This window comes from Lynx canadensis, chromosome X (genome assembly GCF_007474595.2).
Source record: "Lynx canadensis isolate LIC74 chromosome X, mLynCan4.pri.v2, whole genome shotgun sequence".
Lineage (NCBI taxonomy): Eukaryota > Metazoa > Chordata > Mammalia > Carnivora > Felidae > Lynx > Lynx canadensis.
The window spans coordinates 6,631,324-6,645,727 of record NC_044321.2 but is presented as its reverse complement, the minus strand read 5'-3'; the positions used below and the strand labels follow the sequence as shown (position 1 = coordinate 6,645,727).

Below are 14,404 nucleotides of genomic sequence, written 5' to 3'. Positions count from 1 at the left end.
TGGATTGCCAAAAAGAGGGTTTATTGCGTGCGTTACCGAAGCTTGCCACTTTGGGACCCCCGTGGGGTGCAGAGGCGTCAGTGCTGTGGCTCAGGGGTCCAGCTCCCCACCTCTGGCTCATCAAGTACAGACAGCGGTCTGTTAAGACATTTGTGTGCACGTGTGTTCTGGGAAGGCAACCGTCGCCGCGGACAAAGGGACGTGTCCGTCGCCGCGGACAAAGGGACGTGTCCCCACCTGTCGGAAAACTTTCATGGGAATAGGGGAAACGAGGATCCAAATGATCCCTCGATCAACCAAATGTCCGATCATCACTTCAACATGACGTCGTCCAAGGGGCTGTCCTGCCATTTACCACGCGTTTAATCGGATGAGCATCTGTGAAGAAGCTCTACATCGGCGTAGATTAAACGGAAGTTACAACCAAGCCGATGGCGGTTGAATGTCTTTCCACGTGCTTATTTTATTGCCCGTGCACACGGCCTCTGTGCTGAAGCACCGAGTTATGTTTCTTGCCCATGTACTAACCAGCTGTTTGTTCTCTTGCTTCTGAAAGTTCTTCACACGTTCTAGATCCTTTGTCATAGACATGATTAGCACATCTTTCCTCCCAGTCTGTGACTTGTCCACTGGAAACTGACAGCATGACAGTGTCTTCTTAGTGAGCAGACTCTCTTGAGAAACTTGCGGTTTCAGCTAATAAACAGGGGACAGAATCTATAAACTGTGGCAGAAAAAGATCGGGTTTGGGAGTTGTAATACTCCATGGGGCCTCTGAAAGCGCAGAGAGGAAAGGTTCTTACAAGTAAATGGAAAGTAACCCTTACGGCATGGCAATAGATTTAAAGAGGCAAAAACAGAAACGTAGCCAATTGTCACTAACAACCATACGCACACAAAGGAAGTGTTACAGGCAGAAGGTAATTTCAGAAATATGCTGTTGGTCTCATGAAACAAGTATCTAGCGAGCACATCACTCCTACTGGACACACTACTGACCGAGGACTTTCACTTTGCAGGAAAAGATCACGTGAACCGTGACGTCAGGACTGAAGCTCCTTGTGCTGTGCGTGTGTTTTAAAGCATGCACACGATTCTTTCTGTGGCGATTTCAGGATGCATGAAGCCAACACATAAGGTGTTCATTTCACAGTGGGTTTTTAACCACTGGGAAACCATTCCCCTTTCCAAAAGGTTAGTAACTTGTCATCATATCATCATGGTTTTGCTGGGAGACAATGAATGAAGGACGAGGAAGGGTCCACACCATCGGACGAATGGGGTACGACGGGGCAGCCCACGCTTCCCAGGGTAAGGAATCGCAGGGTAAGGCGGGAGCCAGGGGTTCCCCGCTCATGCGCCTTCAAGACTCACTCAGGCTGCTTCCCGGGTGTTTGGTTCAGGATGTGAAGACGGGAGGAAGGGCACACCTACCAGTGAAAAGGACCACTTGCATGCACTACACAGTCTATACTGCGGGAACCCGCCACCCTCCGGAGGCTGGGCCACGTGTGGTAACCGGCAAAGCAAAATGGCTAATGGTGAGATGTTCTGCTCAGCGTTCAACGGGGAAGCTAAAACACATTAAACAGATCATCGCAAACACACACGGAAGTTATTGCTTCTCTAAAGCAGCCATCCCGCTAGGGGACGACTCGGGCTGCAGGACATAAATACCGGCTGGGGTCTCCGCGTGCATCCTCCGGAACCGAGCTCAGAGGGGCCCTTTCCGGCCTCCGCCAGGGAGGGCCCTCCTATTTGCCTCTTTCGGGCTGCAGGCTGTCGAACAGACACTTGAGCTGCTCCTCGCCCAGGTGTATCTTGTCTTCCAGCTCGCGCTGCTCGATGATGAGGGCGGACTTCATCTTCACGAAGTGCTCGCAGTCGGCCAGGCTCTCCTCGCTGAGGTAGCTGGCCAGGATGTCGAACACGATCCGCTCCCGGCGGTCCAGGTTCTCCTTCAGTTCCTTGGCGTCCTCGTGCTGCTGGATGAGGACCCGCTGCTTCTCGAGCAGCGATTGCTGGGGAGAGAGAGAGACAAGCCCGTTGAGGACGAGGGCGAGAGCAGGGGCTCTGGGCGGCCGCCGCAAGATGCCGGCCACGCTGCGGGCCCTCAGGGGACACCCTGACGCCAGGTTAGGGACCAGGGGTCTGACGGCCTCTGCACGGAGATACTCGGGCGCGGCTGGCCCCAGCCCTTCCTCGAGAGCTCCCAGGCTCGTCCCGCCTCCCATTTCTTCCCACTGGCCTGGAACGGCTCAGAGGAACAGCCTTGATGAGAGCAGCTGTCCCCGGACAGATAAGGACAGAATTCTGAGAGGCTCCAAAGGTGTAAAGGACTTAGGGATCCCACGCGCGTCAGAGGCCTGCCCGTGACAACACCGCGGCAAAGGCAGCAAAAGGCGCGGATTCCAGAGAACTCGCGGAGCGGGGTGTGTACACCCTTCCGCAGGAGAAGAGCCCCTGGGCGAGCTTGCAGGGCACGCTTGCAGGGCACGCCCCTGGGCGAGCTTGCAGGGCGAGCTTGCAGGACAGGCAGGACAGACGCAGGGAGACGAGGGAGACTCCCCGGCTCCCCGCACGGGGCCCGCTCTGGGGGACACGGACGACCCCGTTCCCAAAATGTGGCACTCACAGCCGCACCGTCTCTCCGCAAAATACACACCTAACGGTCCCTGCCTTCTCTAAGTTTAACGAAAACTAAGAAAGGAAGAGATGAGTGCATTCCGTCTCCCACCGTCGGCTGGGGGAGGCCGGGGCTTCATTTCCTCCGTGTGATTTTTACTTGGACAGCAGGACAGCCGCTCTCATTCCGCCACTTTGCGACGTGGCCACGCACAGTTACCAACAGCCACCGTGAGAGTCCAGCATGCGGCGGCTCTCTGTAAAACGCCCGCACACAGACAGAGCGCGATGAACGTGAGCGGCCACCGTCACTAAGCAGAAAGTGTCTTGGTGGGCGGGTCACTAAGCAGAAACTGTCTTGGTGGGCGTCAGGTCCCCTGCCCACTCCCGTGCAACACCGCCCTCTTCAGGTCACGCGCACAGGGAATTCTCACGCAAAGAGGAGGCAAAGCAAATCCGTTAAACCCAGAGGGAAACAGGTGCTAACAGACCCCAGAAGTGCGCTTTGGATTATTAACATCAGTCAGGCTGGGGCGCCTGCACGGCTTTGTCAGGTAAGTGTCCGACTCTTGAATTTTGGCTCAGGTCACGATCTTGTGGGTTGTGAGTCCCAGCCCCGCATCAGGGGAGAGAGCCTTGGGATTCTCTCTCTCCCTCTCTCTCTGCCCCTCCCACGCTGGTGTGTGCAGGAACTCTCTCTCAAAATAAATACATAAAAACTTAAAACAAAACCAGTCAGGCTGACTAGGGACAGGAGGCTGCAGAGGCTGGGAGAGGACCTGATGGGGACATTTTCTGTCTGGAAAGATGGAGGGAGCCTCAGAAAACGTTCTGCCGTGTCTTTTAACTAGTTACTATGGTGTCTCTGAAAACCTTAGCGTCTCCAAACTTCCACTGCCTGACGCAGATTTTCCTCCAATGCCAACCCTGCTGGAGACGGGGCCTCCTCACTGCCCCTGGCTGGGGGAATGCAACACTCCATTCACAGGGAGCCCCCGGGACGTGCTGAGGGCTCCAGAGCCTGGTGCTCAGGAGGACCACGTGCGTGGTCCTGAGCGTTGGCATTCCTTCATCATCCCCAAATTCTAAATAAAGTATCTGTCCGTTCCACCCACACGGAGGGAAAGATAGATTATAGAGGAGCTGAGTTGCAAAGACCACACTAGTTGTTCACTTAAATCAATACTCGAGAACATTCCAATTATGTATAAACGAATCTCTTTCTTGTTCAAGTTTTTTTTTAAGAATATTTTTATTTTTGAGAGAGACAGAGCACACTTGAGTGGGGTAGAAGCAGAGAGAGAGAGAGAGACTCCCAAGCAGGCTCTGTGCTGACAGCAGAGAGCTCAATACGGGGCTCCAACGCTCGAACCACAGATCATGACCTGAGCCAGTCAGACACTCAACAGGCGGAGACACCCAGGCACCCCTCGTGTTATCTTCCTCTCCTCAGATACACGTGGCAAAGACGAGGAAATCAGAAAGTGGAATCTGAACATCATCCAAGGGTCCCGGCTATTTTGTCAATGCTTATCCAGTACGTTCAAACGGTAGTCATCAATGACTTAGCTAAGCACAGAACGACAACGTCTGCGAGCTGCGCTCGAGAACATTTAGGTCACCTGAAAGCGCTCTCACCTGGGGTAAGGGAGAGGGCTAACTCTTCCGCTCCCCTTTCAGAGAAGGAGCCTTATTAATAATAAAGATGATCATTTGAGGGCCTACACAGAGAAGCAAACTCCATGTTCTACTGATATTTGACCCAGGAAGTGAAGCCAACAAGGCGGCTATTACTTCCTGCATTCTGCAAACCCCCTAAGAGACACGTTCCAAGAGGCAGACAAGTCCTCGACTGCTTCCAGACTGCCGTGTGCACTCCTGTTAAAAGCAGCAAAACATCACATTCCATTCTCAGTGAGACCCACTTACACGCATGGTCAAGAAAGGCAAAAGAGACTATTTCCTAGGAAGAGACGCTGATCAGTAATGATCCGTGGGAACAGGTGAGAAGATGTGAAAAGGAGCCCACAGTTCTTCCTGAACATCACAGCAGCCCTGCAGTCCCATGACCACGCCTGTCAGGCCCTGCCCACCACACCCCCCAGCACCTGTCTCCCTCAGTTACCAGCAAAGTGAGGGAGAGCCCTGGACACCCGAAGGCGTCCTGCGCTGGGAGGTGCACAGGCCGCCGCAGGGACCGTGTGAGGCTTCAGGGCACCAACTCATGACGCCCCACGCGGAACCTTCCCGCAACCACCTCCAGCCCCGCCCCCCGCCGAGTCCAGGTCAGGCACGTTGTATCTACCCGATCACCAGGAGAAGTAGTGTCATCCAAATTATTGAGGGCGTTTTCTACCCGCGCCAGACGGCCCGACAGCGACAGCAGAAGGTTCACCACTTTGTCCAGGTCCCCAATGAACATGCGGAACTTGTCAAACTCATTGGGTTTGCACACGTCTTTGGCGATGGCGTCCACCTCGTCCCCCAGTGCGCTGTTGGCACGGATGTCCTCCAGCAGGCTCTCCCGGGCTTCCCGAAGCACTTGCAGCTTGCGACTGATGCTCTCGATGAGCTCCTGCTGTAGGGCACAGGGGGGCATGCAAACACTCGTTAGGGTGACCCGACCTGGCACCTGCAGCGGCTGCCCGGGCCCTGTGGTCTCACGTAAGTGACCCGCGTGGGGAAGAGTTGATTTCGCATCAACTTTCTAAGAGAGGCTTTCTAAGACCCGGGGAGGGAGAACAACTCCTGGTGAAGTCCCTGGCGTGACATTTAGACACGAAACTAACCTATTCTCCTCCCGTTAGTGTCCTATCACACAGCCATAGGTAGGACGTGGCCCCTCGAGATAAACCTCATTTCACCTTCACCTTGGCCGGGATTCTCGGGGCCCACGTGAGATTCTGTGCTTCATAGTCTGCAATCTTCCAGTGCAAGAACTGACACGTACACAAGTTATGGAGTCTCACGCCTGCTACTGAATGGCGTGATTTAAACGTATGCTCCACACACAACTAGCAACTTAAAGTTAAAACAAATAAAGGGATGTCAGTAAAATTAAAAGTCTTTTGAGAGTAACCTGACTTGAATGTGACCGAAATGCACATATATTACTAACTTTTTAAAAATATGGCAAGAAAGGGGCGTCTGGGTGGCTCAGTCGGTTAAGAGTCCGACTTTGGCCCAGGTAATGATCACGGTTTGTGGGTTCGAGCCCCGAGTCGGGCTCTGCTGACAGTTGAGAGCCTGGAGCCTGCTCTGGATTCTGTGCCCGCCTCTCTCTCTCTCTCTGTCCCTCTCCCACTCATGCTTTGTCCCTCTCTCTCTCAAAAACAAAAGCATTAAAAAAATATTTTAGATAAAATAACATAAACTGAATATGGCAAGATATATGTCTCAAAAGTTATCATTTTATGCGTTTTTAAGCGTAGCACTCTGTGGCATTAAGTACATTCACGTCGTGGGCAACCGTGACCACCGCCCATCTCCAGAACTTTCTCATGTTACCCAACTGACACTCTGACCATTAAACATGAGTTCCCCACCCCCCTTTTCCACAGGCCCTTTAAGTGATTATCTTTTAAAGGGGCAAAAATAAAAAACCAAACATATAAACTGGCCTTCCTGCTGAAGTGGCAGGATTTGAGTGGCAAAGATGGTCTGCCTCCTCTGGTAGATCTGGGGAAACGCACAGGGGTGGCTCTAAAGGAACGCAACAGGTGAGCCCAGGCTGCCAAAGCCACTGTCTTCTGAGCACGGATGTCTGCGTGCCGTCAGGCCCACCCATGGCAGAAGCGCCAGCGCGTTCACCCCCACGTGCTGAACCACACACAGCCCACGTGAACCCCCGCACGCCACAGCGCCGAGGTGCACAAACCCAAATGAAGACTGCAGAATGTGAACGCTCACGTCCAGTTAGGATGTTCAGCTCAGCCTGTTGTAACAAGGGACACCACGTATAGAAAGTGGACCTATGAAGTCCCCCCACACCGTCACCGCGTGTCCTGGGCCCTTTACAGACTCCGACCCCACAGGGAGCCGGCAGAGCCGAGCGGAGAGAAGTCACCCGCCCGCAGGGAGCGACGTCTCATTAAGCTCTCCAGGACCGTGATCTTGGCTGCACAGGGGAAAGGGAGTCCGCACCTCCAGGACTGACACGAAAGCTGAACGCGTGCCTGCGTGACAATCAACAGCCTGGCGGCTTGCGGGAGGTACCCTTACTTGGCAGGTATCAGCTGAGAAGGTGCCCCGGCTTAACAGACAACAGTGGGGTAAAACCCGCCTGTCATGGGGGCGCCGGGGTGGCTCAGTCGGTTAAGTGGCCGACATCAGCTCTGGTCGCGATCTCACGGTTTGTGGGCTCGAGACGACAGCTCAGAGCCTGCAGCCTGCTTCAGACTCTGTGTCTCCCTCTCTCTTTGCCCCTTCCCCGCTCGTGCTCTGCCTCACTCTCTCTCTAAAGAATAAGGAAACGTTAACAAAAATTCAAAAACAAAAAACGCCTGTCCCGATGACAGTTTAGGTGGGCAAAGTCACATGGCGGCACGAAAGACACGCTGAACCACGAGCAAGGCAGCGTATGCTTTGTAGGAGCCGATGACGTGTCCGCTTTGTCTGCGGAGGAGACACTGACGACAATCCCCATCTGGCGTGGACGCGCGCGCACAAGTACGTATAACGATAAGTCCACGGCCTGGAAAGGCATGGGCACTGCCTGCTCGTGGTTCAATCTGCCTAGGGCTTATCGCAATGTCTGGGTATCCTGCAGATTAAGATGGCAAGCAGTTTCAGAGGAGAGCCATCCTCGTCCTCATTGCAGATTAATCGGCATGGGTTTTCTCCTAAAACACCCAACATGGAATTTATAAACTGCTTTGGGCTTTTTCGGGTCAGGTTCTAGTTAGTCTTCCCTCACTATGTATTTATTTTACTTATTTTGAGAGAGAGAGAGGGAGAGCAGAGGAAGGGCAGATACAGACAGAGACACAGATTCCGAAGCAGGCTCCAGGCTCCATGCTGTCAGCATAGAGCCCAATGCGGGGCTTGAACCCACGAACTGTGAGATCACGACCTGAGCCGGCAGTCAGACGCTCAACCGACTGAGCCACCCAGGCGCCCCTTCCCTCACTAATATAAAGCTGTATGCGTCTACAGTTCTCTGATATTTTCTCCCAGAATGTGGGCTGATGCTTGTGTCTCGGTGCGTCTGGTTACCTACCTATCTGGGGAGACGGTTTAAGTCAACTTCGACTCCCATGGCTAAGATGGCCTTTTTCAGATACTCATAACTTGAGGGAAGAGCACAAAATGGATTGTAGGGATGGAGAACCTTCCAAATTCTCACCTGCAGGCAACCCATAACCCGAGTGAACACCTCAAGCAATTCAGAGGATTGTGGATGTGTGAGGACCCCTAGCCAGGGCTTCTGGTAATTTTCCTGTTTCATTCTTCTTTAGCAATTATCGTGATAAAGATTTCACACCAATGCATGATATGCGCCTTCAAAACCTGCAATAACAGCTGAGCGAACTTGAAGCTGGACGTTCTGGAAGGAGCCCAAATTCCTCTGATTCCTTTATATGTCTTGCGTAAAGTTTTATTAGAAATACCCTCCCCTTCTTCCATAAAGGGCCAGACGCTGACTTTCAGGGATCTTGGAACAAGGCCTGGCCCAGGAAGCATGCGGATCACTGGTTATCAGCACCAGCCGGGGTGCAGCAGGCCTCACCCGCCACGTCAGATGAGCCTCGCGCGAGCCCATCCGCTTGTGTTCTGTAGCACATGGCATTCAAGAGGGCCTGGGGGGAGAGCAAGTGGTGGCAGAGGCCAGCCACCACCCCCCCCCCCCCGCCCACCCTCGGTCTCACAGCAGGTGCACTCCTGCCCCTTACCTCTGTTTCCGGTGCCCCCCGCACACCTACTTTTGTCCCCGTCTGTGGGGGGAATGAGGTCTTTTCTCTCTGGGCCTCATGCCCACGTCTAAGTTCCAGGGAAGAACCACAACCCTCAGATTCCAGATGTTGACCATGGAGTGTCTGCTTCTGCTGAAGAATCCCATATCTCAGTTGGGCCTCTTTCTGGGCAGAGTGTACCTGAGCTGCCTCGGGTGTAAAAACGGATTTCGCCTTCCTGGGGTAATGCTTCCAACCAGCCACAATTCCCTCTCTGCATCCCTGTGTCCTTAGCCTTCTCCTAAAACACAGGGTCACCCGATTTGGCACTCGGGCTCTGTGAGCATGCAGCGATGCTGGGACCATGACAGCCAAGGTCCCTCTGGGCACGTGGGTCCACATGCGATTCGGGGTCAAGCCGCTCTACCGTTATGGCCCATCAGGTACATCCACACGGCACGGACCTCCTTCTCCCCACCGTGAACACTTTGTACAACCACACGACACAGCGTATTTGTGGGTTGTGGGAAGGAGGCTGAAAAGACAGGGTGCCAGTTGCCTTTGTCAAATCAAGTCGAAAAGCAGGATTACTGAGTCACTAACACCATAGAGACCTGTGATTTATAGCATTTGCCGTTTACTGTGAAATTACTCAACATTTGCATCTGGAATAAGATATGTCAGTTGGGTTAAGAATTTAATCATGCGAGGGAGCCTGGGTGGTTCAGTCGGTTGAGAGTCTGGCTTCAGCTCAGGTCATGATCTCATAGTTCGTGAGTTCGAGCCCCGCATCAGGCTCTCTGCTGACAGCTCAGAGCCTGTTTTGGATCCTCTGGCCCCCTCCCTTGCTGCTCCTCCGGCCCCCAAAATAAATAAACATTACAAAAACCCAAGAATATAATCATGCGGAGTAGGTTGGGGGGGGGGCGGGGAGTAGGCTGTCAGGAGCCAAGTTCACAGGGATTCATCTCAATCCCAAAGCAGTCATCTAAGGTGAGGCAGTTGCCCAGCAACTTGAGCCTCCCAAAAGCAGAAAGAGAAAAGAGCCACCCAGATGAAGGCTGGGCAGTACCAGGGCGTGCCCCACCCCAAACTCATCACAGCACGAGAAACAAGGCCATGTCGTAAAAAGAGTCTGACTTCGTTCGGCTCAGGTCATGATCTTGCGGTTCGCGGGTTCGAGCCCCACGTCGGGCTCTGTGCTGACAGCTCAGAACCTGGAGCCTGCTTCACATTCTGCATGTCCCTCTCTCTCTCCCCCTCCCCGGCTCACGTTTGGTATGTCTGTCTGTCTCTCTCTCTCAAAAATAAACATTAAAAAAGAAGAAAGAAAAAAGAAAGAAATTGGATATGTGATTGGAAGCCAGATACAAGCCCAGGACTAAAATTCTTATCTTTCATTCCCTTTAATTCCCTTGAACAAAAAAGCAAATATTCCCCAAACTGAAAATAAATTTCTCTCATGCATGGGTCACAGTATTTCTTCTATTATATCTGAAATCAGCCAGTGGTGTTTTTATTTATTTATTTATTTTTTCAACGTTTTTATTTATTTTTGGGACAGAGAGAGACAGAGCATGAACGGGGGAGGGGCAGAGAGAGAGGGAGACACAGAATCGGAAACAGGCTCCAGGCTCTGAGCCGTCAGCCCGGAGCCTGACGCGGGGCTCGAACTCACGGACCGCGAGATCGTGACCTGGCTGAAGTCGGACGCTTAACCGACTGCGCCACCCAGGTGCCCCAGCCAGTGGTGTTTTTAAACCACCAACTATACACGCATAATCTTTTGGGAAGATTTTTGTTAAAGAAAAAAAAAAGTGTTTTTTTATGAAAGCAGTTTTCCAAAGTACTAAGCATATGGCAAATGCTCACAAAAGGCTGCTTCCCTCCTTTTCTTTCCCTGGTAGTATCTGACGGGCTCAAGGCCCTGGAATAAAGAGTACGTGCTAGCCTCCGAAACGGACTTTCTTTGGCAATCCCGTCATCCGTTTAATGCTAAGGCCTTCCTAAAAAACCAGGTGATCACCTAGATGCCACAGGTCTGGCGTGCTGACAGATCATGGAGATTTAAAGCTAATAGAGCAGTAATGACATTGACACTGACAGCAGTAATGCTGTCCCTACCATGACCTCATGGCCACTCACTATGTAGTCCCTGACCTCATTTCTGACTTTATCTCCAGTCCTACCCTCCTGGTCCACATAGCTCCAGCTAAAGCCACTGCTGCTTCTCCAATGTGTCACGAGCCTACCACCTCAGGACCTTCGCAGCGGCTGGTCCCCTTCCCCCAGTGCACCCAGATATCCACACGGCTCACCCTTCACACCACTCTAGGTCGCTGTTCAATCATCCCCTCGCCGGAGCCCTCTCTAGAATCACCTTCCTTTGTTTCACTCGATTCTTTCACTCTGTTTTAACTCTCTCACCATCCAATGTACCACGTGAAACGCTGGCAAACTCTTTCCATAAAGGGGTAGACAGTAAAGATCCTCGACGTTCCAGGTGGCGTGGTCAGCTGCAACTACTCAACCCTGCTTCTGTGGAAGGAAAGCCACCAGAGAGCATCTCTAAGTGAATAAACGTGCCTGTGTGTCAATACAACTTTGCTCACAAAACCAGGTTTGGCCCACAGGCTGCAGTGTGCCGACCCCCTACTGTGTATTTGTTTTCATGTGGGCTGAACAGAGGCTCCCCTCTGGAAAGGAAGGGCTCCGTTCTGTTGGGTCTCCTGCTGGATCCCTCAGCGCCTGGGAGTTCTAGGAGCCAAGAAATGCCGCTGCTTGGTGGACAAAGCACTTTACAAGCACTATGTGGGGACTATGATCTCCTGGCTGCAGGTATCAGAACCTGATATTCAAAGAGAACAGGTAACTTGCTGAAGGTCACAGAATGAAGTCCGCAGCATTTTAACCAGGGTGGAAGGGACAGATTACTTGGACTGAGACGTGCGGCCCCTCCTCCGCCAACGAGCACGATCTCATTGACAACGGCCGTTCCTACCTTCTTCACCGACAGGTCGTGGTCCGCGTCGCTCCCCGAATCCTCCTCGGGCTCCTGCTGCTCCTGCAGATCCTTCATCTTGATCAGCAGCTCGGCCTTGGGGACCGAAGTGCTGTAGTACGTGGAACTGGTGGCCAGGGACATGGCCGCCGGCGCGCTCGGCTCCTCTCTCCTGCGTAAAAAGGTCAGAACCGCAACTGGCTGGGACCCTACGCGCACGTGCCCCCTTCCAGCTCACGGCCTCGGTCCCGACGAGCCACTGGGGCCGCTAACCAAAAGACAACAGCCGGGGGATGGGACCGCCAAAGGGGGGCGGAGGGGCAGCCCTGGTCTGCAGCCATGTCTGCTCCCTCTTGCTTTGATCCGACTCACCCCCTCTGCCCCTCTCTCGGGCATCTCACGGGCACTCCCACCTACCGCCAGTTAACGACGTGTATGGACACAACGGACATAAACAGGACACATGTGAGCACACGCCTGTGCAGGCGGCCCACGGAATGAGACAGGACGCAAAGCACGTTCCCCCAAACCGTGGAAATGCATCCGTTCACTCCGTTCCACAAGCGGGAACAGAAAGCCTCCTTAATAACTATGACGTTCAGGAGCCTTCGTGACTGACATCTGGGGCTGTGGGGGTGTCCTGTCCACCGCAGGGTGTTGGGCAGCCTCCCTGTCTCCACCCACAGGATGCCGGGAGCACCTCGCGGCGGCGACAACTGAAAACGTACCCGGACATTGCCAAGTGTCCCCTGGAGGGAGACGACGGCCCAGCGGAGAAGCGCTGTCTTCTGAGAGGCGCCTGCGGGCATCGCAGGAGCTGCGCTATCCTCACATCTTTGCCAGGCCTCAGAGTCGTCATCCCCAGCCACGGGCCTTAGCGCTTCTTTTGGGAGGGTCCCCGGATGGCCAAAACGTGCTAAGCACTGGGCAGTACTTTCGGAAACCTGCCCCCCAGAAGCAATCATGAAAACAGACACACGGAGAAGCCACCTGCCCCCTGGAGCGAACCAGATGCTAAGAGGGAGAAGCACACCGAGTGGCCACACCACGCACCTGAAGGCGGTGCTTACTCACTTCTCGTCCGCGGTCCCAGGAGAGGGGACTTTGGGGAGCAGCTTCCTCCGCTGCTGGGCTTCTTCCAGCAGGTGCTCGTCTTTGGGGAAGATCCCCTCCATCAGGTCCATGGTGGTTCTGATCTTCACGCTGGGGTCCAGGATGTCGGCCAGAGACTTCTCCTTGCCCACGATCTCCCGGGCCAGCTCTTCTGACTTCAGGTCTTCGGCTGTCCTCTCCTTGGTCTTCATGTAGCTGAACCCCGACGGAGAGGCCCCGCTGTCCTTGGCAGTGGGCGTGGGGGCTTCGGGGGGCTGGGGCTGGGGCTCGGCGCCCTGGCGGCTGTACACGCAGAAGCGGGAGTAGAACTGCTCCGAGGTGCTGAGGGTCTTGATGTGGTCTTTCTCCAGCCCGCTGGGCAGCGTGGGCAGCTCGGTGGCGCGGGCCAGGCCCTGGCGGCTCTCCTTCTCAGGCCGGCTCTCCGAGTGCACAATCTTGATGGGCACCATCTTCACAGTGGTATTGTTGTCAATCACCCGCTCGATTCTGGAAAGAGAAGAGCCGTGTGCTGAAAACGCAAAGTGAGCCCTGCCGTCGACGCCTACCCAGGAGAGAAACCCGCTGGTCCCTCACCTGCTCTTCCGGCTGGGGAACCCAGGCTCAAAGACCTTTGGCCACTGAGCTGGAAGGAGCCTCCGTGATCACAGACCCAGGACGGGGAATGGAGGTCGAGGAGGCCTGCGTTCCTGACCCTGAGCGTCTGGACACCTTTTCCACTTTCAAAATCACCCACACCCCTAGGGGAGCCGGGGGTGTATCCCTGGGCTTGCTGACTGAGAGGAGGGTGGTTTAACACGCGTTTTCATGCGGATAGTAGTGCAAACATTAACAGGCCCTGCTCGGTGACATTCTCCTTTGTCGGGGAACCTGCAACAGGCTTCCTTTCACAGTTATCATTAAAGCCTTCCCACGCTGCCTCTCAAAGCAGGGCCAGTACATACCCACGGGTGCCTACGTGGTTCTGGGGCCGCCGGGAGACTTCTAGAAAGATTACCTATGTTTTTTTTCTTTTAATGTTTATTTTTGAAAAAGAAAGTGCAAGTGGGGTAGGGGCAGATGGGGGAGCAGAGGATCGTTTGAAGTTTAAGCAAAAAATCCCCAGACAACTGTTAAAGATTTTTTTTTTTAATTTTTTTTTTCCAACGTTTATTTATTTTTGGGACAGAGAGAGACAGAGCATGAACAGGGGAGGGGCAGAGAGAGAGGGAGACACAGAATCAGAAACAGGCTCCAGGCTCTGAGCCGTCAGCCCAGAGCCTGACGCGGGGCTCGAACTCAGGGACCGCGAGATCGTGACCTGGCTGAAGTCGGACGCTTAATTGACTGCGCCACCCAGGCGCCCCAGTTAAAGATTTAAAAATAAGCTACCTAGGGGCACCTGGGTGGCTCAGTCGGCTGAGCGTCCGACTTCGGCTCAGGTTATGATCTCACGGCTCGTGGGTTCGAGCCCCGTGTCGGGCTCTGTGCTGACAGCTTGGAACCTAGAGTCTGCTTCCGATTCTGTGTCTCCCCCTCTCTCTGTCCCTTTCCCACTCACACTTTTCTTTCTCTCAAAAATGAACAAATGTTGGAAAAACAAATAAGTAAAAAAGTCAGCTACCTAGTGTTAGCACACGAGTTGAAGCATTTGTTTTGGTAGGAATGCCCATTCTGAAATCCCTCAGAGGCTAGGAATGCTTCCTCTCCACTCTCCGCACTCCTGCTGGGGGCTCAGGGCCTGGCACACAGGGACGGCTCAACAGCGCGTGAAGGTGGGAGCCTGCCCTGCACCCCG

General features: G+C 53.8%; 1 protein-coding gene across 2 annotated transcripts in view; it reads right to left on the bottom strand.

Moving 5' to 3' along the window:
• Positions 1-210: 210 nt before the first annotated feature.
• The window catches only part of SHROOM2 (shroom family member 2), a 155,807-nt gene continuing 141,613 nt past the window's right edge, over positions 211-14,404 (bottom strand). Inside the window, exons 7-10 of one of the 2 annotated variants that reach the window (XM_030305710.1) lie at positions 12,592-13,116; positions 11,518-11,689; positions 4,931-5,203; positions 211-2,021 (exon numbers count right to left, since the gene is read on the bottom strand). In XM_030305710.1, coding sequence (XP_030161570.1) covers positions 1,755-2,021; positions 4,931-5,203; positions 11,518-11,689; positions 12,592-13,116 — 1,237 coding nt within the window. In that variant the 3' untranslated portion in view covers positions 211-1,754. The remainder of the gene's footprint in view (positions 2,022-4,930; positions 5,204-11,517; positions 11,690-12,591; positions 13,117-14,404) is intronic. The other variant, XM_030305711.1, reaches the window with a different exon arrangement.